This window comes from Panicum hallii, chromosome 5 (assembly GCF_002211085.1).
Source record: "Panicum hallii strain FIL2 chromosome 5, PHallii_v3.1, whole genome shotgun sequence".
Taxonomy (NCBI): Eukaryota; Viridiplantae; Streptophyta; class Magnoliopsida; order Poales; family Poaceae; genus Panicum; species Panicum hallii.
This window is the reverse complement of record NC_038046.1, coordinates 24,999,720-25,027,139: the sequence shown is the minus strand read 5'-3', so window position 1 is coordinate 25,027,139 and position 27,420 is coordinate 24,999,720. Positions and strand designations below refer to the sequence as shown.

Below are 27,420 nucleotides of genomic sequence, written 5' to 3'. Positions count from 1 at the left end.
GAGCTCCGAACTGCCACCGTACATAACGTACAGCTTCTTGCGGCGCTCGTCCCCGCCGAACTCAGAATCGGACTGCTGAAAAAGTCCCTTGAGGTCTTTGTTGGGGGCTTGATACCCCAACTCCCTCTCCGTCGCAGCCACGTTGGCATCGGGGGCTTTCTCCTTACCGAAGCGGCGCGGCGGGGAGGAGCCCTCCTTGGAGGCTTGATCTCGCCTCTTGCTAAGGCGCTCCGCGAGCTTCTGGATCTCGCGGCACTCGGTGGCGCTGTGGCGGGCCCCCGGATGAACAGGGCACGACCCGGGGTCGGTGCGCTGCTGTCGCGGGCGCTTGCCACAGGAGTTCTGGCCCCCGGTCGTCGCAGCTGCAACGGCCGGACCCCCAATCCGTGACTTGTCGAAGCCACGGACCTTCTTGTTCTTCTTCTTGCCGCTGCCAGGGGCAGCGACGCTGGGTCCGCTCGTCGGAGCGGGACCTGCCTGGGTTGCAGAGTGCCATGCACGGCCTTCTGCAGCCCGGGCGCATTTGTCCGCCAAACCGAACAGGGTGGTGACGGTTTCCACTTGGTGGGTCGCCAGCTTCTCTAGCATCTTCTCGTCTCGGACCCCCTGTCGGAAGGCCGTGATAATAGATGCATCGGAGATACGTGGGATAGTTCCACGTACCTTGGTGAAGCGGGAGATGAAGGCCCGGAGGGTTTCCCCGGGTTGTTGCCTCACGGCGTGGAGGTGGGCCTCCACGCCATGCTGCTGGTACGCGCTGGCGAAGTTCGCAGTGAACTGTGCGCAGAGCTCACCCCAGGACTGGATGGTTCTTGGGGTAAGATTCATGAGCCAGGTCCGGGCTGGCCCGGTCAAGGCTACATGAAAGTAACTTGCCATGACGGCTTCGTTACCTCCGGCCGCCGTGATAGCGGTGATGTAGACCTGCAGGAACTCTGACGGATTGGAGGACCCGTCATATTTTTCCGGCAGGTGAGGCCGAAACTTGGACGGCCAGGCGACTGCGCGGAGGTGGTCTGCGAGCGCTGCGCAGCCCACACCCGACACCGGCGCCTGGGGGAGTCCCTGCGACCTGGCCGCAGCCGCGTCGAGCTCGGGCGCAAGGTTCCGACCCTCAATATTGAGTCGTCGGTTGCGCGCCCGCTCGATGGAGACCCTGGCGTCCTCTCCCGCATGCCTGCGGTTAAGCTCCGCCCGGAGGTCTTCGGTCCGTGCACTCCTCACGGATGGTGAGTGCACGGAACCGGATGCACCGCCCTGGCGACGGCGCTGCCTGGAAACAGACCCCCCCCCCCCCCGCAGAGCCTGGGGAAGCCTGTGCCAGGTTGAGGAGACGGTCGACGTCGTCACGCCATTGTCTGTGCGCGTCTGGCGACGCTGCCTCGCCAGGGGGGTTGCAGAGCAACTCCCTGGCTGCCATGAGGGGCCTGCTCGGTGGGAGCACCGATTGGGCCACAGAGGCCCGCTCCGCTGCACACGGTGGAGCAGCACGCGGGGCCACTCTGGAGGCGGGATGGCGCGAGGCGTGTGGAGCCGTTGACGCCACTTCTTCACCGATCAAGAGGTCATGGTGACCATTTTTCTGCGCCATTGAGGTCGCGAAGGTTGACCGAGCGCAAACCAAACCTCTCCCCCTACCTGGCGCGCCAAATGTCGGAGGTTTTCTCCAGCCGGGTGGCGGAAAGCACCCGCCTAATCCTAGTTAAGGATGGGTTTGGAGGGGATTAAGGAACGCTCGATCGGTATGCGAATGAACACAGGAAAGACGCAAGGGTTTTAGAGTGGTTCGGGCCGCCGGAGCGTAATACCCTACGTCCACTTTGGTGTTGTATTGGCTGCGTGAGCCTGAATGGAAAGCAGCATAAGCTTGTGTGTTTCTGATTTATGAGCCCCCGCTTTCTAACGAGTGCACTCTCCCTTTTATAGTTCAAGGGGAGTGCTTACACTGTGCGGGACCCCGACAGGTGGGCCCGGCCAACAGGGGCCGTTCTACGAGAGATAAGGAGGTCTTCTCCTCGAGCTCCTCTCCGTAGTCCTCTCGATCGAGAAGTTGATGTGTGTATCCACAGCCAGGATATGGCCGTGTACAGCCTTGTCATGCACAGTGTCCGGTGGCAGCGTTGCCCAACAGTGAAGCCGTGCTGTCACTGTTGGGATGGAACCTCCTGTCAGGCGGTGAAGCAGCGCTGACCCGTCGCGCATGCACTGTTACAGCGCACGCCGTGGCTCGCCTATTACAGGCCATCATCACCCGTGCAGCGCCGTGACGGGACTGTACACAGTCCGCGCACTGTGCACGGCGATATGACGCGCCGCCTTCAGAACAGGCGGGCTTACCGTAGTGTCAGCTTACCTGCCCCGTGTGTCAGTGGCAGGCCGCACCTTTTGACTTTGGCGCGCCCGACTCAGCTACCGCATTAAATGCTGGTAGGTGGGGAGGCGACCCGCAAGGGGCCTCGGGCCGCAGGCACGCGGCGGGGCCAGCCCCGCTCCTCCCGCTGGGCAACACCTGGCGGCACCGGACCCCTTCCCGGGGGAAGGGGGGCCCAGGGCCCCGAGGCCGGTCGGAGTGGGCTGGCTTGTGATGGTCCGGTCATCACACGTGGCGGCCCCGGACCTCCCAGGGGAGGCCGGGTCCGCAGGGGCTACCCGAGAGCTCTCCCGCCCACCTGGGTGTGCAGAGACCCCGGGCCTCATGGAGCTCGGGGGAGGGTCCAGAGACCGCGGTCCCAGCTGTCAGGCCCGGAGGCCGTATGCCACGTGGCCCAGAGGCGAGGGGGTGCATGGATTATGAGAAGCCAAAGGCCTGGACACCCTAGCGGGAGGTACCCCTATCTGTATGTACCGACAGGTAGTTATCTCATATTTGATTTCATCCATTGCATGTTTGAATTTTCAGACTTTGGATTTGAATTTTTTGCATTTGCATTTGCATCTTTTTGCATTTAAACCCTTGAATATTTGATTCCCTCAACTTTTGCATTCGTATCCCTCATAAATATTGGATTTAGACCAGCACACAAAGGGCATTTTGGGCAGAAATTTTCAGCCATGAGCATTTTTGGAAGCTAGTGCATGCATGAATGTGGTTCATTTTCATATTCAAGTTTATTTGGGGCCACACCTTGACCTGCACTGGCCTAGTTTTGCATGCATTCAAGTGCTTTTGGCCTTTGTAGCAGGTGATTAAGGCAGCAGTGAAAGCCCTGCCATTTTGGCATAAAAATAGGGTCGGCCGAACCACCTGGTTCGGCCGAACCAGGGGTGGCTCCCCTCTATAAAAGCCGGTGCACAGGGCTAGCTCTTGCTGCCCCAAACTGAGCTGCACCTACTAGCACTCGATTTTCATCTCCCTCTATTCTTGTTCTTGTGTCCTTGCTCTTAATCCAATAGAAAAAGAAAAAAATATTTCCCACATTCTTCCTTCATTTGCATTTCGTGTTTTCTTCTGTTTCCACTGCAAGAATGTGTTTGTGGTGGTAACACGACCCCGCAAGAATGATTTGGTGGTGCGGTCTCGCACGAGAATAATTTTGTGGAGTGTTATCACCCACAAGGATGATTTGTTGTGGAGGCGACTAAGCCCCGCAAGGACTACTAACTCTCAGACGGCTAACCTATTTTCGCTAACTCTCACATAACCCATTTCAAGTTGTATTTGTATGCCCCTTTGCTTCCATTTTCAGGTATGATGGGTTTTGGCAAGAAGTTCATGGCACACTCAAGAAGGCGATGAGCTCGAGATCGAGCCGCTCTCATGGTGGCTCCAGCTCACACCACTCCACCAGCTATGTGTCAAGCCCCACGAGAGAGCCCGAAGAAACATCATCTCAGCAGCCGGAACCTCAAGTCCAAGAGCAGCAGCACGAGAAGGAGGAAGAAGCCTATGATGACTCTCACCTTGACATCCGAGGTGACCGCGAGTTTCAACGCTAAAACATGCTGAATGACTGGCGGTTCCGCCACACGAGGATCTTCAACCCTGACCTCTTGTAGAAAACAGGTATGGACTTCGATTTTGCCAACGTTTGGAAAGCCGTGGGGTGGACTGGTTTTGTGAATGTTTCTAAGCTGAGTTCTCCATATTTGACCATCCAGTTTTTATGCACCCTCGTTGAGAAAAATGATGGCATATCTTTTTGACTTTTCGGGAATGAATACTCCCTTTCTTGGAAGGAACTCAGCATGCTTTTGGGTTTTCATCACCGCTGCAATACTGATGTTATAAAAGCTACTCATGATTTCGAAAAGCAAAGTTTCTGGCAGTCCATTTCGGGGGAGAGCACCTATGAGAAACCACAGTGCAATGACATTCAAAACCCCACTTTGGGTTTGATGAATAAATGGCTCGCATTAACATATTTTCCAAGAGATGTTGTTCAACCCATTCGTATTGACAAACTCTGAATTCTTTTTGCCATGGTTAACAAAATCAAGATTTCCCCCGTGAAATCCATGATTAAACAATGGCTAGAAAATTTTACTATGGTGGGTGCCATTGAATGCACTTCCTTGATTACCCGAATTGCCTCGCAGTTGCATGCTTTGAGCTAGGCAAACATTTCTTATATCAGCTCTCCGCGTTTAATGGTTGATGAAAATTATTTGGTGTATGGGCATACACTCAAACATGCTGCAGATGGCACTCTTGTATTCTTTTTCCCAGACTATGTAAATGAAATCCCGCCTCCTAGCCCGGGGTATTATTTATATAAGTGCTGGAGCTTGACCTATGAGTTGCAACCAATGGAAGCCGCACACAAGAGTAGCAGGTCAGGAAGGATGACGCGGAGCATGTCGCGGAATGTAGCGATGGACATGCCGCCAACACCACCATATGCGTACCATGGATACGCTGGAGGGTATGCTCCAGCTGGGGAGGCATCCGGGTCTACATCCGGATATCACCCAGGTTGGAAGCAAACCGCCCAACAACAGCAAGCTGGAAGTTCGGCATGGTAGAGCGCAAGCAGCGCAGAGTGGGTCAGGCCAAAAAGGCACACTGGAGCCAGAGTGGTGGTTCTAGTTCAAGTGTCACACCCCCACTCTTTGCCGCTCATCGCTCATTCTCGGCTTGAGGCTATCATGAGCTCAGCCAGGTAATACGAGACATCAGCCTCCGGGTCAACGACATGGACCATCAGCAACAACAATTCCAAGGCATCATCAACCAATACATAGACAACGCCACTCAATGGCACCATTGTACGGACGCCAACTCCGCCACGTTACGGACCAAAAATAAGCATCAACTTGACCACACATAAGGAGGAATTTGCATTTCTTATATACATGCTACTAATAAAACCCCTACATTCCACGTGTCCTTGGAGAAAATTATGTATGCAGGAATTCAGCTGAAAACAAAGGAGAAACACACCCCTTTGATCCAGGAGAAAAGCGCCGACCAATCGCGCGCAGCCATGCAAGCATCATATGGATTAGAGGACCCACAACTGAAGCAAACCGACTTAAGTTCAGCGCTATCATCAACCAGAGGCACAAGGGCCCACTTGTCAAAGACTCAACCAAAGATGAAGTCGGTTTGCCCCAATGCCCGTTCGGCCAAAGTGATGGTTCGGCCGAACCAGCTTAGCCCCCAACCGACTTAAGCTTGCACGTATCATCTCCTAAAGCCTCCCCAAGGTCGGTTGTGCATGAGTTGTGCGAGTTCACTGGCTGAGAGCTGCCTCTCCAAGCCTATAAATACAAGGGGGGTCCCTCTAAATGAACACACCAAGATCCAATCCTCTTCTCCTTCGCAAAACTTTGTAGGCTTGTCGAGTGTAGGTGAAGGATAGTTCTTCAAGATCTTCTGGTCTTCATAAGTTTGGTATAATCTTGTATCTTCTCTTTTATGTAATGACTTGAGTTTAGTAATAAAGTTTATTTTCTTATCTTAGCTTGTATTTGGTTCATATACTTATGGTTAGTATGTGAACCTTTTATAGTTCATACTTGTACCTTGTATGTTTAGACGTGGTAAGATATCTGGGCCATGGCAACGGTTTCATCCCCTTTAACTGGGTGCTCTAGAACTAAGGCTCCTAATAGAGAGACGAGACGGATGTCCTTGCAGCTAGAGTGGTAATCTTTAATGCAGAAGTGGTGTCTGGGTTAATGGTTACATTTGAATGCGGTTCTATCCCATGGTTAGATGAGGTAGGCGGCAGGCGGTGACAGCCCTGTTCGTCCAGCGTAACCCTCCTTGTTCGGGTAGTGGCTGTAGGAGGTCCATAAAGTAGCCGAATTGGTTGGCGGCTCCTCTGCCAGTCATGTATGGTTCTCCCGGTAGTGCCTGAGAGCCTAGAGCCCGATCCTAAGCATGTGTATGTGTATATTTATAAGAGTATGAGCTATGCTTGATAGTAATAAATCTTAATACGCCCTTGAATGTTCTCTTCTCTCTACTTCTAGTTTTTTATATCTGATCGGATATATCTTGTATCACACTACCTCTCTACTATATTATCATTTATCCTGCTTAGATTTTGGATATTTAATCATAATATTCTCCTAAACTTAATACTTCTTTAAATGACCGTCTTCCCTGCGAAAATATAAATATGAGACCCGGATTACTCACGGGTGAAATACTGCAACAATGTTTTGTGCGCTTGTGGATTTGTAAGTAACACCAACAATACCTATAAATTAAATCATCTTATTGCTAGCCAAGAAATACTTAGTGCTACTATCTTGGGGAAAAAGAGTGCCTAATCACAAGGATCCTTCGTAATCTTTCCGAGTGCTCGTTCATTTAGCCGTAGAACTGGACCCTTTCCTTATATGTGAGAAAAACTTCGAGGTTAATGGAGAGAATGTTTGATCGGAATAAATATTAATTCTTTTCTCATTTCTATTTTATAGTTGACCAGAATAACTTTAAATTGGACTCATTTCTCCTTAACAAATAAAAGCTTGGGCTGAAAAATCCTACTTCCTAATGGGGAAGTGGTTGGCAAAGTCACAAGGCTCTGCACTTTTCATTACAAAACCGACAAACCAGGAAAGGATAGATTATTTTGCAAAAGAATCTTTGGGATCATAAAAAACGGAATTTGTGGTTGTGGAAATTCTCGAGCGAGCGTAGCTAAAAATGAAGATGAAAGATTTTGTCAAAAATATGGGGTACAATTTTTTGATTCTGATACAAAGGTATTTAAATGGGCTAATCATATCCAGTAAGTCATGTGTGGTATTTGAAAGATCCTCCTAGTTATATTACGAATTTTTTAGATAAACCTCTTAATAAATTGAAGCGCCTAATGATGATTTCTCTTTTGCCTAGTGCTAAAATACATACTTTCTTACTATTTCAGGATTTATTCAAAGATGAAATATCATCTGTAACCACGGTATTTATAATAATAAAACTTTTTATTATTAAAGATCAATCAACGAGTAAAGGACCCGCTATCGTGTAGTGGGATAACACGTGGCGCTTGATGGCGCATCACGTGGCCCACATGCAATTCTAGTCCGGACACGACGCCCTGCACGTGGTCACGCGAGATACCGTCAGAGCCACGTCAGCCTCGCCGCATTATTTCCACACAACGACCCGCAACTCACGAGCTTTCCCGTTCCACAGACCCGATCACCCGACGCTGCCTCCTTGCATCTTCTGACACTGACATTTGGCCAGCATCCAGGCGGACCCAACCGTCAGGGACACCGGCCTCTACCTTTGCCTACACGGTCGAAAATGATCCCCCTAGATAAAACTGTTTATCCGGCCACGCCACGCAATGACCGAAACACGACCGGCCGATAACTCTATCCCTTCCCCGAATAATAGCCGACAGGTGGGCCAACATTTCCCCACATGGTCCACATGTCATGACCAAACAAGACCTTCCGCCCAATCGCGCGGCTGATACATGTGGACCAGGTAATTCCCCGCCAATTAATTATTATATCGAAAAGAATTGACACGGAAAATCCAAGTACTGTACCAAAATAGGAGCACAACCGCCTTTGTCCTCCTTTCCGTTCTCTCCCCAATCTCTCTTTTCTGCCCTCTGTATTCGTTGCCTCGCTCGCGTCGCGTCTTCCCTGTTCCCTCCCGTCGCCTCTGCGTGGTTTCCAGAAGGAGCTGGTGGTGGCTGGCCTCCAATCCGCGGCTCGCCGCGCCAATCCGCGTTCAGCAATGCTTCAGGAGTTCGTCGACAACGTCATCGCCGTCACCAAGGAGTAAGCAGCCCGCCTTGCCCCCATCCCGACTGCGCGATTTCGCTGGATGTGTGTTCCTGTGCCGGTGGCGTGATGTGCTAGCGAATGGTTCGTCAGGGCGCGGGGAGCCGTCGAGCTCGGAGGGTTCGTTTGTCCCGGACGGGATGGTACGGTTGGGTTGAGGGTTGCGTTGTTTGCTGAAGAGATTTGGGGCGACGAGCTGCGTGTTGCTAGTGACGAATTCCGAGTTGGGTTAACGTTTATCCTTGGTGATCTTGTAGGATGTTAGCCTCCCTAGTGGCTAGTGATGATTGTGATAATACACGGTTGCAGTAGGATTAGCGTTGATGAGAATGTGTACTTGTAAGAATAGCAAGTGATTGTCGCAGCTCCTGATTATGAAGCTGGTTTCTGAAGGTTTCCTAACAGAAGTAGCTTAAAGGGGGATGGGCAAACACAGGGCATGGTTGGTCCAAATAAATTAAAAAAAAGAAACAGGGCGAGGTTGCCACATCTAATCCTAAATAGATGATGTTATTGATTTGGTACAAGGATACTGAACTTCTATACAAGGATACTGAATTTCAAATATATTTGCCCATTGATATCCATGAAAGTAGTTTTCCCCACCTGAGATTACACTGGTAGATTAACGCACCAGGATGAATGCAAGTGTGCCCTAGCACAAGCCTAGAATTGTAGGGGCTAGCGCTAAATCCATGTGAGAACATAAAGCGTGAGCATGCAATGCTTCTATAGTTCTATCTGATGTATATATAAGTAATCCTCAACAACGGCTTGTAGAAGGATAAAAGATAAAGTCATAACATGGATGGTTAGCACTAATGGGCCAAGTGGCCAAGCTCCATTCTTGTGCCGCTGAACCAGTCATAGAGCCTTGTATATGGTAGCTCATGCAGTTACATCAGCCCGCCGAACCTGTCAACTACCATTTTTTGTAATACTTGTAACTGGGGAGGGTTTCTAGTATGAATAACCAGCCATCTATCCAGGCTACAGGGTGGAGTTTTTGAATCTCCTTTGCAAAGCTGTTGATGAAGTGTAAGATGGGACTATAAGTATTTCTGACATTTGATAAACTCGTGGATTGTAACATATGACCTTAACGAACCAAATACTTATTTGACCTTCTCGTCGAGAACTATGCTTTCTGACTTGAATTTTTTTTTTGTTGCGAAGGGCTCTCTTTCCATACAGCTTATTTGTATCTCTGTGGGACAATTCCAGGAACTTGAACTAAACTAATTGATTTCATTTAAAATTCTTGGACTCATCTGCATGCTGCTTTTTAGACCAGGAATGGAAAAGTGTCAGTTATGTTTACTACTTTACTTGTTTTAGCTCTGCTGCAGAATTCTGCTTAAGCCTCTGATCCGGATTTGACATATGTGCTCCATGGTATTTTGAGACTTCAAAAATTATTGATTTCATTTGTATACAATTCTTAATACAAGGAACATAAAGTGCCATTTAGTTGACCTTTTCCTTAGTCCTTCAGTAAATACAGCATGCAGTATTTTACTTCTGGCACTTATATGGGCAGATCTGTGAAGACATTCACATATGAGTCACTGAACAACATCGCAAGGTTCATAAATGGAATATCAGCACTCTTATTGACTCTATTACCTGGAAAAGGCAACATTTTAGAAGGGATCAGTGGCTGGGAACTTAAGCCAGCTCTCCGTGGGCCACGTCTCCCTCGTTGGATGGAAAGGTAATGTTAACACTCTTCATATATGACTTAAATTATAGTCGAATTTTATGATTTTTGATATATGATGTTATGATGTACTCCTATTTGGCTGGGATTATGAGGAACATGCTATTCTTAGCACTCAGTAGGAAAATAGCAAGTATTGATTGAATCCATAACTGTTCTGTAATCCTAACTTCTGTATGAGCAACTTGAATCTCGATAACCTGTTACTTTCTATTATGTATATTTTAAACCGGCTATATGAAGCAGTGCCTCTGCCCATTGAGACCTATGTTTGGTGACTTGGGTTGCTGGATAGATTCTGTGTCATGTAATTATAAATGATACGGTCCACTTTGTCTTAATTTCTATGAGAACTATAAATACCAACTCTTTAGCCTGGTGATATATACCATAGTATGCATATTCCTGTTTACTTTAACTATTGCAATGTAGTATGTGTATTCCTCTTTTCTTTTGGAACATAGTTTTACTCTTTTCTGATGACTTCATTATTTTTTAGCTCAGTGGGGTCTCTTCGTTTAATGAGTTCATCCATGAACTATCTGTTGATTCTGATACTGAATCAGTTGATGACTCTATCACTGGAGATGATGACAATGAAGAGTTTGTTTGTCCTCCCTCTCCATTGTCCCAAAGTTCACGACTATCACATGCGAGCAGCTTCAGTAGACGTGATCGTCGATTGAGGAGGCATATCATATATGCAGTTTCCTGGATTCTTTGGCCATTGAGATTCTTCATATCTTTGTTACTTATACTGTTCAATGCCATCAAGTTTCGGATTGTAAGATCGTCTGCTAAAAGTGCAGAAAGCCCTCATCTTTCAAGAAATAGTCCTGCAAAAAGATCATTTCATATAAGGGATCAGTTTCTCCAACGCACAACTGATAGGAGGCGTGGAGTTTTTGAGGTAGTATTTGAATTTCTGTTTGTCAGTTTATTTATTTTGTCAAGTTATGATGATTTGAACCCTCGTTCAAATTCTTCTACACACATCTAGTATTCATCCACCTACTTGGTTACTTCTTTTAGGATCTCCATCTGGCAATTGAGATTTTCATTGAATCAGTCTTTGACATTGTTCACAAAGGAGCACATTATGTTCTCTCTCCTTCAGAAGTGTGGCAGAAGTTATTTTGCTGGATTCATGGAAGCGGCCGTGACAATAGCCCTGTTGTTGATGTACCAACAGCTAATGTTGGCAGTGATAATCCAGTTCCAACTGAGAGGAAAACTGTGTATCGTCATTCTTTGAATACAGATTCCCGAACATGTGAGGATGTTATTACTGAGCTTGGGTGAGCACCTCTATCCCTTATGTTTGTGCAAATGTTTAAAGCCGAGATTTGGCATAGCAATAGTATCATTGACATGTATGCTGTGGCTTCTGGTACTGCTGTAGGTTATTTCCTGTATATGTGCTAAAATATGCTACATATAGCACTGTTGTCATATAGTAGGTAATTGATATAGCTAACTTCATTGAATATAAAGAACTCAGGAGTTTCTTTAATCTAACTTATTTCTCATTGGCTATTATATGTATCAGCGGTTGATGTCTTTCTTTTTTGTTGGCCTTTTTTTCAGTTACCCATTTGAGGCTATAAAGGTTGTTACTTCAGATGGGTATGTTCTGTTATTGGAGAGAATTCCAAGGTGAAAACATTAACTGTCTCATGTTGTTGTCTTTCCTGGTGTTTGCGGCTTGAAATTTGATAAATTACCTTTTTAGGCGTGATTCACGGAAGGTTGTCTTGTTACAACATGGAATACTGGACTCGTCTATGGGGTGAGTACCGACCAAATCACTATTGGCGATGTTATTGACATTCCGTACAGCTTAGGTCATTCACCAGTCATGCTTTATGAAATCGTATTTTCTTCATTAGTTTTATATTTTTTCTGATTTTCGTTGTATCCTTTGTTTGCATCTTTACAACCTGAACAGTTTTGCCACTTCACATCATCAAGTCTTTCAGAAAAGAAAGTTGTACTTGGTTTGAGTTGTTTGAACCTTTTGGACGGTGTGGGAATTTAAACAAATTGCAAGATCATCTACAGAAATGAGCGGATAATACAGTTGTTTCCATGTTCTTCCATTGTGAGTGGGACGTAGCTAAAGACATTAGGTGGTGAGTAGATTTTTAGTTGAAATCAGCACATTGATTAATCAAAAGTGTTGTGTTGTCATGCCTCCACCCTTGTCTTAAAACATCCCTGGGCATTACCATGCAGCACTTCTGATCTCTAAGCTGACAGTGGTATTATAATCGTTGTTAATCAATAGTGGTGATTTCCACTGCAGAAACTAGTATTTTGATAACTATTCTTAACCAAGAGTTATACTTGTAAAATAGTTCTTTTTTGTCACTCACTCTGGTGACGTAGAACCATGGGTGTTTGGTTTCGTAACATGATTTATTAAAGATAGATATGGGCATCAATGATCTATTTTTTTTTCATGTTTGCTGTTCTAAACTTTTGTTTATAACTGAATTTGCGTGTCAGGTGTTTTTCCTACAGACATTCAGGACATCGTAATGCCAAAACTATTTTTTATATTTAATTTTTTTTATGCTACTGAATATAGGCTCCTAATAAAAAGGTTTTGCTGAGATGATTGGGTAATATGTGGCGATTAGGAAAAGAATTTAGTTAAACCTGTTTAAGTTTTATGTGGAAGCAGTTTATCTGATGCATATGATATTCTTGTTGATGCTATTTGAGCCTCATCTGATGTCGTGTTATTTACCGTGCAGTTGGGTGTCAAATGGTGTTGTTGGCTCGCCAGCATTTGCAGCTTATGATCAAGGTCAGAAATAAGACTGGTTGTAGTGCATTATTGTGCTGTGCAGTAAGTGCTCATATGTTTTTTTCCTGAATGTAGGTTATGATGTTTTTCTTGGAAATCTCCGAGGCTTGGTCTCAAGAGAGCATATAGATAAAAGTATTTCTTCTTACAAGTAAGTACTAAGTAGGCCTGTGTGTATCTGGTTTTATCACAATCAGGAATCAATCTATCCTGTGAATAGTTATTTTGTTAATTGTGCATGTTCATTATTCCTGAACCTTTGTCAGATACTGGAAGTATTCTGTTAACGAGCATGGAACAAAAGATATGCCTGCAATAATTGAGGAAATCCACAAGATTAAAACTTCAGAACTTGGCACAAGTCGGCCTTTGTCAGGACAGGAGACTGAAGATCAAAATGATAAGATAAAAAATTTGGAAGTACACGCTTCGCAGGAAGACAGTGCAGAAGATCAACCTTACAAGCTTTGTGCTGTATGCCACAGCTTGGGAGGTGCAGTTATGTTGATGTATGTGGTGACTTCAAGGATCGCACAGAAGCCCCATAGGTTGTCCAGACTGGTCCTGCTATCTCCTGCAGGTTTCCATGAGGATTCAAATGTGGTGTTCAGTATGGTGGAGAAGCTAATTCTGTTTGTTGGTCCAGTACTTGCACCACTAATACCTGGGCTTTACATACCTACTCGATTCTTTAGGATGCTTCTGAACAAATTAGCTAGGGATTTCCACAACTATCCAGCTTTGGGTGGACTCGTCCAAACCCTTATGGGCTATGTTGTTGGTGGTGACAGTTCAAATTGGGTGGGAGTACTCGGTCTGCCCCACTACAACATGGATGACATGCCTGGTGTATCATTTCATGTTGCGCTTCACCTTGCTCAGATAAAGAGGGCAAAGAAGTTCCAAATGTATGACTATGGCAGCCCTGCAGCAAATATTGAAGCATATGGAACCCCAGAGCCATTGGACCTGGGAACTCACTATGGTCTCATTGACATCCCTGTGGATTTGGTCGCTGGACAGAGGGACAGAGTTATCTCACCATCCATGGTAAAGAAGCACTACAAGCTGATGCGGAAATCTGGAGTGGAGGTCTCATATAATGAATTTGAGTATGCTCACTTGGATTTCACATTCTCACATAGGGAGGAGCTTTTGTCCTATGTTATGTCCCGCCTACTCTTAGTAACAGATCCAGGTAAAGCCCGCATCAAGCAGACCAGTTTGCGCCTCAGGAAGCCGAAGAAAATTCAGTCAGAAATCGAGGAGGATGTGGAATGTAGAGCCAAGGAGGAAGCGGATGAACTATCTCGACGTACTGCCTGATGTGGAGTGCAGGTTGAGGGTATGTTGTATGTAAGTTTGTGAATAGGATACTCACGCCGTCTCTATACCTTCTACCCCGTGTGGAAGATCTGGGGATGAATAGTTTTCTGCTTCTAGTGGTTGTGTTCATGGGGATCGATTTTTTGTATCCCTGTAGGAAACAGTAGAGCTAAACATGCATAGCCTCTTTAATGCTGTAGCTGTACTGCTGTTTTAAAGGATACCGAGAAAGAGAACATGGCTAAGGAGCAGATTGTTGTACTTGGCGAGTGTTCTGTCTTTTGAGGATTGTCTGGATGTTCAGAATGCTGTTCTGTGGCAATTAATCACACAAAACCGTTCCAAGAATGTTGATAAGAGTCTTGAATAACAGCCATGCATGCGTTGAAGCATCGACGCGAAGAGCCGGAAGAGAGCCTAGTAATTAGGGGACCAGATCTTTAAAGTATGACGCTAGAGTTGATAACATCTGCTCCATGTTGCAAAGATTCACGTTCGGAGGCCCAAGTTTTAATGTTTTATACATGCAAGTGACTGCGGTGTTAATTTGTAAGCGTGAGGTGTGGCTACTGTGCACCTTCCGGTATGTGTGTTATATCCGTGAGTTTGTGTATAGATATGTGTCTCATATGACGTTTAGGATTTAAATTGCCTGTATTAATTAAACATCGTACATTTGAACTAATTAGCTTCTCACATGTGCATCATCCTTGTAAACCCGGAAGGGAAAGTCCCTGCTCATTGAGGAAACATATCTGAACCAGCCAATGAGGGCATGTTTGGAAGTGGAACATAAGAATTGAAAACGCAGGGATGGGATGAAGCACAACGGGAAAACCTACAGGAATCCAAGATAAATGGCATTTTGGATTGGAGGAAAGTTTTATGTCTAAGCTGCTTAACTTTATATCTTGCGTCCAAAATTTACCACATCATATCACTACTGTACAGAGAGCCATCACCACTAGGTTTAGAACCGGCGGCGATGCCATTTTCAAAACAAAAAAATAGGCCTGCTCGATGCCGACGCGGAGGGGAGGTGGCTGTGGGGGAGAGGAGGGGAGGCGGCAGAGGAGGAGGGGCGGGGGAGGGGAGGGGGCAGCGGCGAGCGCAAGGAGGGGAGGGGAGAGAAGATCCGGGAGAATAATAAAAGGGAGAGCAGTGACAAGAAAATATCTAGGGTGGTAATTGCATCACCGCTGATTCGGTTCGAATTGATGGTGATATAATATTATGTTCTGTGTAGTGTTTATTTGTCTTCTAACAGTGCTTTAAATTGATCTTCATCTAACGATTTAGCTTAGCTTCAACACAAACCTTATCCTTTGAAGTGCCTAACACGGTGAAGAACTATACTATTTTTATTGCCTTGCGCAATACACAATACCATGTTAGAAAGCAACGGGAATTAGGAATGAGAAAAAAAAGTAACACATATAAAACAAGAGAACTTGATCCGCAGCTATCCTATTACCACGAGTGCAGCCTCTATCATTGATTTCAAATTGAACCACTAACAGATTATTACAACTTTGAATACATAAATATGTACCCTCAAAATCCAACTATGAACTGGAAGCTAAGAAATTTTCCTTTCCCACATTTAACTCAATGTGAGGATTTTGAGTCCAAACTTTGTGCCAAAAGTTTATCTTTTCATTTCTTTTTGGTGCAAACCGAGAGAATATGCCACAAAGTCCAAGAAATTTGGATCCATTTTCATAAAACTAATATGAACCAAAGGAAAAGGAAACTGACTAAAACCAATGGTTAAGACCACCGTACCGTAGAAAGAAATAAAAGGAGTAGAGGAAGCATTGTTGATAGATAAATGGTCTTTTTGTCCGAGATGATAACACATATGAATTTGTTTCGCTTGGTACAATGGATCATGCATGGATGGTTTAGATTGTATTGTGGGCTTATATTAATATTTGCTTCTACACACCTTTAAATATAGCAAAATATAACCCAAAAGAAACGGTTCAAATATTAACTTTTTTTGAGATATGCATTCCGTTAACCAGGAACAGTTGCTATTTTCTTAATAAAAATATTTGGTTCCTTATTATGAAACAAAAAGTCGGTGATATAAATCTCACATACAAATGTCACCATTTTCGTGAATGTAGTCCAACAGTGCAGATCAGTTTCGTCACTGCCATCCCTGTCCCACGACCACGTACACGGTACACACACCGCCGCCTGGCCCTGGGCCTCCCCGCCGGTCGCCTCACTCCCCGCCGGGCTCCCCCCACCGTTTTGGCCTCAAACTCGCGCACCTCCGCTCCCGGAATCCCAGCATCCCACCGGAGAAAAGGAACGAGAAGGGAGAAAAGAGATGGGAAGAGACGGGAAGGAGACCAGGCGCCGCAGCCGCAAGAGATCCCGCGACGCCTCCCCCTCCTCGGACTTCGACTCCTCCGATTCGCCTTCCTCCGCTTCCTCCCCGAGCAGCAGCCCCGAGCGCCGCAGCCGAAGCAGCAAGCGGAAGAGGTCCTCCTCCTCATCGTCGCACCGCCACCGCCACAGCCGCAAGAGCAGCGGCCGTTCGCGGAGCTCCCGCGACGAGGAGCGCAGGCGGCGGCGTCGGAGAAGGCGGGACGAGGAGCGTAGGCGGCGCGGGGGCGATGAGGGGTCCTCCGGCTCGGGCTCCGAGGAGGAGGAGGATAGGGCGGCGGCCGCGGAGGAGGCGCGGGAGATCGTCCGTGATATCCTCGGGGAATTTCCCGCCGTCGCCGGAGAGCTCCGTCAGGTAGGGTTTCTTATCATTTTTGTCTCTTTTTTTATAATATAAAATTGTGCAGAGACAGTTTACATTATAGGATAGATGAGCGACCGTCGAAGGCTAGACCTCCACAATTGAAGTCAATTGAAGTGCAAGAAAAATTTATAATCAGCTACTCTGCCATAAATAACCTACAATACTACCTGTAAGAATATGGTTGGGGGGGAGAGAGAGGTGGGGGGATGGGTCGGTGTGAAAGCATGCATGAGCTATCGGGTGAAGGAGAATCGGATGTTTCACTCTAGGGGAATGGGAGAGATATGAGTCTGAACTGATTTCTGTTGGAAATATTGCCTCTCAATCCTCACCACTAAACATACACACAAGTTACACCCAGAACCAGAGCAAACTCTAAACTCACGCACTCTCAAATGCACAAGCAAGCAGTGAGCACAACACACTCTCTGGGGCTAACTCACGTAGATTACATGGAGTTCTAGTTCACAACTCTGGGCACTCTTTATTCGATACGGTGATGCATATTTATACATATGAACCCAACTACTACTGGTACTGTTTCAGGTAACTATATTAACTAGAGTTCCACAAAATTACAGCGTTCATACGCTGCTTGCTTATGAATGCACTAGCAAGATGTAATGGAAATCAACATCTTGGAGTTACCACAGGCACTGGTGAACTATGGAAGTAAACTTAATCCAATTTTTTTAATCGTAAACTTAATCCATGTTAATTAACCATTTGTCTCCTGAAATTATATGAGGGCCAACTTTCACTGTTGAAGTTATTGAACTTTGTCCATTTCTATCAGCAGTTATCATGCTGAAAATCAACAACTTGGCTTGCGGAGATATCCTTTGTCCTTCTGATAAATTTGCATGTCCAAGTTGCACATATTTTTATCTTCCATCGAGCTGTGTCTTTGAAAGTTCTAGCAACCATTATATTTATACTACCCTTTTTAGACATCTAACTAGAAACTCTGGCGCGGCTTTACCGCGCCCTAACTGAGCTGGGCCAATGTTTGGCCACCTTCTCATGGAACATACAAATGAATTGTGCACTGGTTATGGTTATTTAGTTCCCATCTTCCAGTTACATAATAGCATGATATGTAAGACCTGTATAAAATAGGTTATATGAAATGATACCATTATTCTAGCAATAATCTTTACACTCTTTAGTTTCTGTGGTGGCTTCATTTGTCCAAAATTATTGGATTTTTAACTTCGGATATAATGTTGAATAAAGCTACTTAACTATGTTCAAGTTTTTAGGATTACATTAAAAATAAAGCTACTGACATTATTCTAGCAATAATCTTTACACTCTTTATTTTCTGTGGTGGCTTCATTTGTCCAAAGTTACATTACTGCAGTGTATTTTGCAGTAATAATATACCTTCTTCTTTTGGTCTGAATGTATTTAACTTGTGTTTCTGTCCCACATGCACTTTTGAGAGTAACTTTATGTTCTATGTCCACAAGATTTCTCATGACATTTGTTAAACTTTCAGCTTCTCCAAATGATAGACAGTGGTGAAGGCATTGATATTTCTGGAATCTCTGACAAGCCATTGGTGAAGTGCTTGAAGAAACTTTTCAGATCTCTGAGACTGAAAGAAAGTGCAAGTGGGGCTTACTTGCTGCCCCCAAAAAATGTTCCTACACTTGATATTGTTGGACCATTATTGTTAGCAAGTTCTAAACTTACAGACGACAAAAATGGGAAGTCAGTATCACCTAATAGAGAAGAATTACCATCATCTAACTTTGACGTGCAAAATAAAGATAAAGATGATAGTATGGCTGCAGGGCTGAAAATTGTTGGGGTAGAAGAGGAACCTCCTAAAAGAAGGTAACACTTGTGTGTCACAAGTTGTCTTGCTGCAAATATTTCCATACAATTTTCACTACATACCTGTTAATATGCTACAAGTATTCTTGCTATATACTTAGATTAATATATTGATTGGTTAATCAGTTTTAGTGGATGTGTCCTCCATTCATTTACTTTAGGCTAACAATAGTGTATGTGTGTTTAAAGAACTGAATGCTAGTGTTAGCTTGACTATAATGTCAGATTATCCCACAGATTGCATATCTTCTTGATGCTGGTGTTCAAACACTATTAGCTTAATAATAACAAATAGCATGAGCATCTTTTAGTCAAAAACCATCTATGGTTGCCAGCCCCTTTTGTTTCAGACTGATAAATGACAAATTTATCATCCTTTATAATCATTGTCTATAGGTTTTGATGGTATATTGGCATCCCTGCAAGCAACAGCGACAGACACTCTATGTAGTAGCTTGATTTGTCATATTTCATTTTAGCATTAGAATGATGTCTCATGTCCATACCATTGACAATGATTATAGGTATCAGTCAGTCAGTACAAAGGGCAATGCAGGGTTCATTTCCTTATAGGTATAGTGTGGTGGTGGCTATCAGTTCTTCTCTGCATGCAGTCAAGATGCCTGTGACTGTTGTCTTTTCTCTTGACATAATAATTCTGAGTTTGTTTCAAAAAAAAATAATTCTGAGTTACAACGTTTTTTATCAGTATGTTCGGCATTATGCTGCCTAATGTGGTGGAATATTATTACGGAATGCTCATTTCCTTCTCATGTCGTTACCCTACATAATAAGATTCTTTTTTATCTGATCAACACCCAACTTATTACCCAATATAATGTTTTGCTATGCGCAGGATAATTGGCCCTGCAATGCCATCTCGTGAATTACTGGCTGCAGCAGCTGAAATGACAGAGGCTCTTAGGTGCCGGTAATGATTTGTTCTTTGCAGTCTGATATATTTAGCAGAGTTATGTGTTAACCCATGATTTGTCATTGAGCATATCTTTAATGTTCCTTCTCTAGGGATGCTGAACTGGAAGCTGATGATGATTTGCTCATAGGGCCCCCACCACCTGCAGTAGTTGCAGAAGCTGCATCTGCAAATGAAGCTGAGCGATTTGAAGAGGTACATGGTTACATTGTCAGTCATGATATGTTTGTTTACTCTTGATAATTTTGGAGCAATGCAGGCCCGAGTAACTATAATTTTGAAGTCAAGTCAAATGTTTTCAAAATTGGGTCTAGATTACTTCTTGCTTCATCTTGTTGCATGCTTTTTCTGTGCACATATCTCACGTCATCTTATTTGTAATTTCGCATCAGTTCTGTATGTTAGCAGTACCCTGCCATTAAGTATATTGTCTTCGCTAATCCTTTCCGATTACGTGCTAAAAACAGAATAATGGAAAGTTTCTGTCCTCAACAATTCTGTGCTTTGGTTTATTTACCTTGCAATAAGCAACTCTCAGCTACTTAGGCCCTCTTTGGGAGGGCTCCAGCTCCGGCTTTCTCAGCAGCTCCTGTTGGAGCCCTGCCAAACGGGGTAGAGGCAAACGACTCCAGCGGAGAAGCCCCCGAAATCACGCTGATAGGAGCCATTCGGTGCAGCTGGAGCTGAAAAATGTGGCTCCCCGCAGCTCCTCCACATCGCTTCCCTCTTTGCCCTCCACGGTGGCGTGGGAAACGGTGAGAGCGGCGAGGTGGGGGTGAAGGTGGCCGGACGACGAGGGTCAGCGAGAGCAGGGGGGTGAGGGCGAAGGTGGCCGGTGGCGAGGAGCGCGAGGTGGGACGGAAGCTGGCATGAGCACGAGATGGCCGATGACTAGAGGCGCGAGCGTGAGCAGGGACGAGATGCGGGGGACAGTGATGGGGCGCGAGGTCGCCGGCGATGGCCTCGCGGACAGTGACGGGCGGGGAGGAGCACGAGGTGGCCGGCGACGGGGATGGAGGCGGCAGTGCGCGGAGGTACTGCGGCGGCAAGCGCGAGCGGCGGCGCGACGGTGATGGGCGCGGAGGCACGACGACGGCAGGCGCGAGCGGTGGCGCGACGGCGACGGGGGCGGAGGCACAACGACGGCAGGCGCGACGGCAACGGGCGTGGAGGTACAACGATAGCAAGAGCGAGCGGTGGCGTGCGCGTAGAGGCATGACGGCGGTGCGGCCGCGGAGGTGCGTCCATGGCAAGCGCGAGCGGTAGGGTCGTGAAAGCCGGGGAACGAGCGGAGGGCGAGTGGCGCGAAGGCCGGGGCACACGCGGAGGGCGAGCAGCAGACACGCGGAGCAGGCGTGAGCGGTGAGCTGCGAGAAGAGTAGATAAGGAAGGGAGAGAATGAAGAAAAGAAAAATGAGTAGAGAAACTAGGAAAAAAAGAAAAAAATAGAGAAAAAGGGTATTGTGGACATTTGACAGTTGAAGGAGCTGTTTTGCCAAACGTTTATCAAAACGGCTTCAACTCCACCAAAGAAGCCGCTCCACAAGAGAAGCCGGAGCCGGAGCTGTTTTTGGAGGAGCCGCAGCCGTGCCAAATGAGGTCTTATGGGTTAGTTTGTTATTCTGGATAATATCGGATATATTTTAATATTTAATACTTGGCACAAACCATGCAGCAATATTTGTTAGTCAGTTTGCTTATAAATCTGATCAACATGCTAAATGGCTTTTAGGGCCTGTTGGGATTACGATCCAACAATATTTTCCTCTCGAACACTCCTTCGATTCTTTATTGAGAACATGATCTTCTTTTATCCTAGTTTGTGTCGGCGGCTTAAAGTAAACATTTTGAGTAACATATGGTTATTATCTGAATCCTATTTTCCTTTCTCTGAGAGCATCCATACAGAGAAGTGATTGTTATGCTTATAAGCAGTCAAGAAATACTTTGTATAATTCTTCTTTGCCTTTGGGCATCTGTTATTGAATGGGAAACTTTCCATTTGGTTGTTCTAGAAGCCGTTTCTTATACTTCAAACTGCATGGCATGATGATTGCAACTACATATCTGTTTTTTTTTCCAATGTGCTCAAGTCAATTTGTTGACCTTTCTTTTGGTTGTTTGTTTGTAGGTTACTCGAATATTGGCAGCTGATACAAATTCACCATATGATGTTCTGGGGGTAAATTGGAAGATGTCAACTGATAACATGAAGAAAAGGTGGCGACTTGATACTAACATGCTTGGATGATAAAAATGTTCTCTCAAAAATGGCTAAGCCGTTTTATTTTGGGGTGGAGTGGTATTTGTACACACTCATATTGCATGTCATAATGCAGAGCAAGCTAAAAATTTAAAGCCTGTTGATAGATATGAGATTCATGATATATTAAACTTATTAATTCTTGTCAGCACTATATCAAAAAATTTGAACTATTTAAGACCTAATGAACTACTATGTTCAACTTAACAATATGGAAACGGTTGGAATCAAACATTTTAATCTGTTGCTGTTTCACTTCCAATTTATCTTCTCTACTGTTTTGACCTCATAATAGTTTGGGCTAGGTGTTTGTCTGATGTAGATTAAAATTTTATTCTGACACGAACTTATCAAGACCTGTTGTGCTTCGAGGGTTTCTGAAACCTGTTCTAATTGATTTCTATCTGTTATTTAAAAATCTCTAGGTGCTAGGCCTCTGGTGGGGCGTGGTGCACAGTGTTAATTGCTGATTAAACAGCCGGTTTTGGAACAGTGATATCAACGAACCTGTTCATCTAATTCTTTCTATTACCTCAATAATTTGGTGTGGTAACATAATTCAAGATTAATAATACCTTGAGGTCTTCATTTAGTATTTATTCTGTAGGTTGTTGGGACTATCACACAGAACTGTGTCATTGCATTAAGAAGGGTTGTTGGGACTATTTTTGACACAGATGACAAAAAGTTGTTGCAGTATCTTTTCACTATTGTGCCCATGAAAATTGTGGCTCCATGTTAATAAACAATTTTGAACACTTGTCACACAATGTCACATTAATTATTTTTATCTTTTTTCTGCTTGAGTGATAAATCCTCCTATCTTACACTGTAGGTATTGGAAGTTGTCTCTTTTAGTGCACCCAGACAAATGTCCTCATCCTTCAGCACAAGAGGCGTTTGTGAAATTGAACAATGCCTTCAAAGACTTACAGGACCCTGATAAGGTATACGAATTGGAAATTTCACTCTTTTCATAAGCTGCATCTAGGTTCATCATTCTGACAAAGTTTCATTGACAGAATTTTGATTAGTAAGAAAATAACCTCTTTTGGGTATTATGGAGAAAATGGTGCTTTTATAATGTGGTAACTAAATAAGATATTATTATGAGTAGAGTTCATCTTTGTGTGATGAAGCTTGCTTCTACTTGGGTTTAGTTGATAATTCATGTCACACTTGTTGATTAATAAACTCCCCTCCCCTCCTTCTAGCTTAAATTTTAGTTACTTGTATTTTCTTCTTTGCAGAGAGGTGCAATAGATGAGAAGATAAAGAAGAAAGATGAGATGGAACAATTTGAGGTAAAAACTTCTTCTGTTCTGTAGAATGTTTATTCAAGATTACCTATTTGGCACCACTGCTCTTAGTTGCATGATTAGTGATGCCAAACAGATAAGTATTTTATGCTGATTATTGCATTCCTGTACTGTTTAGATTGAGCTTAAAGCAATGCGTGAGGCTGCCGAATGGAGACGATTACAAGGTAAGCTGTTGTAATATTATATCTAGAACAAATATTCCGAAAAATTAATTTAGACAAAATTGATGCTATGTATTGTAGCAATGTAGCAAAAAAAAGAGTTAGTTTTGAAAAGTTTCTACTGTGTGACATTCTAGCAACTGCAACATATAGGGACCATTTCACAAAACAACTTTGGGCCCCATCTTACAAGTGGGCCATGTCCAATTTTTTTAGTCGTGGTTCCTTGTTATTGGGGGCCGAAGTAGTGTGGTTTTCTTGAAATGGTCACTAGACGATGTAGTTCCTTGTTATGTTATTGCGAATGGTTGTAGTTTTGTGGAATTAACTTGATGTTCTTTTTTCCAAATTTCAATCAACGTTTGGACTTTGAAGGGGGCTCAATTGCTTGCTATGAAGTCCTGTTCGGGGTTTACTTAGGCAAACAACACATATATTATCAAATTAAGCAACATAATAATAAAAGTGACTTTAATCTCTAAATACATACTAGCTTCCAAATCAAATATTGTTGACTTGACCATTGGCTTCTACACAAGCTTGAACTGTAAGATAAGGAGATTTCACATACTACCCTCCTGTGCACATACTTTGATGACGTTTACTGTAGTACTGTAAACTTTAGATGTGCTACTTGGTAGTCCCTTCACTTGATACCTGCAGTGATTGATGGCCTGTAGCCCTGTGCCCTAATGCACTTTACCCACCATAAGAATGTTGTAACATCTTGTTTTTTATGAGAGTTCGTGTGCACGCTTGGATCTAGTGACTTCTGATTTTGTCAATTAGTTTTGTTCAAATTTGGCACAGCTGGTAATTGTAAAGACATTGAATAACAGGGGTAAATGTGATGACATATTGCATCTTTTTGCTTGCAGGTATATCACTTGCTGGTGATGAGGAACTTTTAGCAGGTCCTAAAGAGGCACAGGCACCTAAGAGAGATGAATGGATGACCACGTTGCCACCTGAGAGAAAAGTAAATGATAAAAATAATAACCTGTTCAATTGTTTTACAATTCACCAATGTATGTTTATGTTATGTGTTATCTTACATGTATAAACAAATTATTTTCTTCGCACAGGCAGGAATGCCTATGCACTCTACTACATCATTTAGTATGAATGGTAAAGAAGGACGAGGAGACACAAGTGTCTGGACTGATACTCCTCTTGATAGAGCACAGAAAGCACAACAAAGGTCAGTATTATGATAGTATTTAGTTGTGACTATGATCGCTTGTTTGACATTCTTCGTATCTGGTGGAATTAATTGGCATCATGTCCATAGTACAGGACAAAAGAACCCATATAGCATAGTTCGATTTGTGTGTTGCAACCAACATGTAGAACCACCACGCGAAGTAATATTAAAATTCTTAAGGCTGGGTGCTGCAAAAAATAAATCAATGAGAGAGATGCTTTTACACCATATAGAAGTTGCCTAAATCATGTTCGCTCTTAGAAATGATGAAATTGCGAACTACCAAGCAAATGAATGCAGCAAATAGGCACTGGGTGATTATTTGGGTGTGTTGGACTTGCATCACTGTACGCAATCACGAGGCAAAAATAGTGGCTTCGCTGGATGATATGGTTGCAGTCTCTGAACGACCTGTGTAGGCTGGCACTATCTTTTCTTTTGGACTGGTTCATCCTCTGGAACTAGCTAAAGTGTTGTTGGAAATTTGAACTATGAAGAGTTTTCCCCTGCCGGCTAACACCAGGCACGCACGTTACAAGATCATGTTGAACATTGTTTTGCATAGATAATTATGTCACACACAATTATTGCACATTGTCGTGTCAGTATACATGCTAGTAGTTCTTCTAGGATACTCCCAATGGAGTTTCATTGCCATGTCAGCATTTGTGATGCTGAAAGAAATAATGAAGAGAGAAAAGAGGGGTTTCATCTTGATGAGACCACATGGGCACTCTTTCCAACACATTTACCCTCTTTCATGTTTTACCTATGAAACAACAAAATTAAAGAATACATTGTAGTGCACTATTTCAACCATCAACCAAATACATGTACACTTATGTGGCATTCTTGGAAACGCAAAATGAAACCTCCCACTATGATTGGCCTAAATTCTAGAAAATAATTTTAATAACTCATGAGTAAAGAAATGAAATCATCTGTTTTGTAAAACAAAATTTTATTTGATCATTGTAACCGTGTGAGCAAGGTCGAAAATTCTGTATGTGTTATATCCTGTGTGTATACCATTACATATAGTTTGAACCAGTAACACATTAGAATGTGTATATGGCTCTAACAGTATTACAGGCATGCAGCAGTGCTTTTAGTTATAAACTCATCAATGGCTCACAAAGTATAGAAATTTAAGGGCATGGATAATGAGATAATGTATTTTGCTCTTAGTAAGATGAAAATGTAATGTCATAGATACTTGGATGTCACAAACTTGATGTAAACCAGATATGATTGCCTACTGTTTTTTTTCCTAGAACAATTACCATCTGTTTTACACTTGGCAATCATGTTTTGATGTGCCTTACCAAGGGCTGGCTGGCACACAACATGGAAACCTGGTAACTACTATAATTAAGTCCTTTGTTTCCTTTGCTATTAAGGCATAAAATAGTAGCACTATATTGCTGACATTTCCATTTTTTTGAAGTTGGTACTTCTCGTCCTCATTGCTTCTTTATATAACTGTACATGGGCTAATGGATTACTCTGTCTGATGCAGCTATTTAGAAGCCTACAATAAAACAAAGGCCATTGCAGAAGGAGATGATGTAAAGAGCAAAAACTTGGATGCTTCAATCGTAGATAAATACAATACCTCCAAAAGATCAGTGTCTCTTGTGCAGAAGCACCGAGATAGCAAAAAGGAGAAAAAGAAACAAAAGCAGCACGAGAAAGAAGAATGGGAGGGAAACCACCCTTGGAAGCCATGGGACCGTGAGAAGGATCTCTCTGCTGGGAGGCAAAAGGTTGCGTTAGATCCGGAGAACATGTCACAAGGACTGTCTTCCCGTTTTGCATCTGGGGCAGTGCAGAGGAACTTCCTCTGAGTATGATCGGATAGGTTACTTGTGTTCTTGTCGTGAGCTTCCAAAAAGTTCCAGAGATAAAACCATTATCGCCAGGATAGGTTATGTTAAGGGCGGTCATGTGGTAAGTTGGTGCTTGAAATGTATTGTTCACATGCTCAATTCCCACTGATAAAATGAGTAGTTACGGATCCGTTTAGAACTGTATATCAACTCTTCCGGAGGTCTTTAAATTAATTATAGCTAATCTTTACTGAAAGATGCTAAAAATCCATATTCACAATGACAACAAGCAATCTATATATATCACATTGTTTTGCTACAATTGTCAGTGTCCTTTGTAGCTAATAATGCTACAGATCGCAGCATCTCATATTGAGACGATTATAGTATGAATCGGGTTAACTTCGTTTCTGTTTTTCAGATTATTATAGGGAGGGCAAACTGCACGGTTCCCTCTTCTCGTCGTGAACTTAAAACTCCTATGTATAAGTGGCAAGATTTGTGAAAAAATCCCGTGTTAGTAATAAGCATCACGGCAACACTACATCTAATGGTGCTGAAAAATCACGAATGCCCTCGGAATCATCCTATCCTAGGCTTCCGGTCAGCTAGAAAGCACAGAGGCTAGCTGGTGCTCCATTGCCTCCATACAACAACTGGGTCATCCGCTTGTCCCCTTATTAAATTCAAAGACTCAAAGAAGAAGAAAACCGGGGAGTGCTTTTGCGTCAATAGTAGCTAGCTGCTCGGTGTAGTGAAAGGGAAACGAAGAAAAAAAAAGAAAACGTCGCAATATGTGGTCAGCAGATCACAGTAGTAGTCGAAGCTGGATTAGGATGTTCGCCTGGGCCACAGAAGTCACCGCTGCACCGCCGGTCACACAAGCCATCACAGCTTCACAGGCTCACGGTCACAGCTAGGAGAGCAACGCAGTACAAAGTAAACGGGCTGCAGTGAGACTTTTACCGGGCGCGCCTGGCTGGTGGCTGCTGGGGCTGGCCGAAAGGTCGGCCGGCCGGCCAGGCGGGTTCACGTCGGAGAGCG

At 44.1% G+C, this 27,420-nt stretch overlaps 2 protein-coding genes across 2 annotated transcripts; both read left to right on the top strand.

Moving 5' to 3' along the window:
* Window positions 1–7,980: 7,980 nt before the first annotated feature.
* On the top strand, window positions 7,981–14,405 carry LOC112893292. The gene is made up of 9 exons (XM_025960536.1): window positions 7,981–8,196; window positions 9,740–9,913; window positions 10,424–10,829; window positions 10,952–11,217; window positions 11,507–11,575; window positions 11,652–11,708; window positions 12,679–12,731; window positions 12,807–12,882; window positions 12,998–14,405. The coding sequence occupies exons 1-9, from the start codon at window positions 8,153–8,155 to the stop codon at window positions 14,055–14,057; spliced, it is 2,205 nt and encodes a 734-aa protein (XP_025816321.1). The 5' UTR covers window positions 7,981–8,152; the 3' UTR covers window positions 14,058–14,405.
* Window positions 14,406–16,217: 1,812 nt separating this feature from the next.
* On the top strand, window positions 16,218–26,632 carry LOC112893517. The gene is made up of 11 exons (XM_025960891.1): window positions 16,218–16,812; window positions 18,323–18,663; window positions 19,520–19,594; window positions 19,690–19,792; window positions 21,729–21,817; window positions 22,696–22,807; window positions 23,111–23,164; window positions 23,298–23,346; window positions 24,222–24,322; window positions 24,429–24,544; window positions 26,067–26,632. Exons 1-11 carry the CDS (start codon window positions 16,399–16,401, stop codon window positions 26,392–26,394), a joined length of 1,782 nt encoding a protein of 593 aa, XP_025816676.1. The 5' UTR covers window positions 16,218–16,398; the 3' UTR covers window positions 26,395–26,632.
* Window positions 26,633–27,420: the final 788 nt, after the last annotated feature.

Excerpts from the sequence above, each read along its gene's own strand:
- LOC112893292 (XM_025960536.1), top strand. The coding sequence starts at position 8,153 with ATGCTTCAGGAGTTCGTCGACAACGTCATCGCCGTCACCAAGGA. Across the intron at positions 8,197-9,739 it reads GTCATCGCCGTCACCAAGGA|ATCTGTGAAGACATTCACAT; the intron begins GTAAGCAGCCCG and ends TTATATGGGCAG. Across the intron at positions 11,576-11,651 it reads TTATTGGAGAGAATTCCAAG|GCGTGATTCACGGAAGGTTG; the intron begins GTGAAAACATTA and ends TTACCTTTTTAG.
- LOC112893517 (XM_025960891.1), top strand. The coding sequence starts at position 16,399 with ATGGGAAGAGACGGGAAGGAGACCAGGCGCCGCAGCCGCAAGAGATCC. Across the intron at positions 16,813-18,322 it reads TCGCCGGAGAGCTCCGTCAG|CTTCTCCAAATGATAGACAG; the intron begins GTAGGGTTTCTT and ends TTAAACTTTCAG. Across the intron at positions 24,323-24,428 it reads CGTTGCCACCTGAGAGAAAA|GCAGGAATGCCTATGCACTC; the intron begins GTAAATGATAAA and ends TTCTTCGCACAG.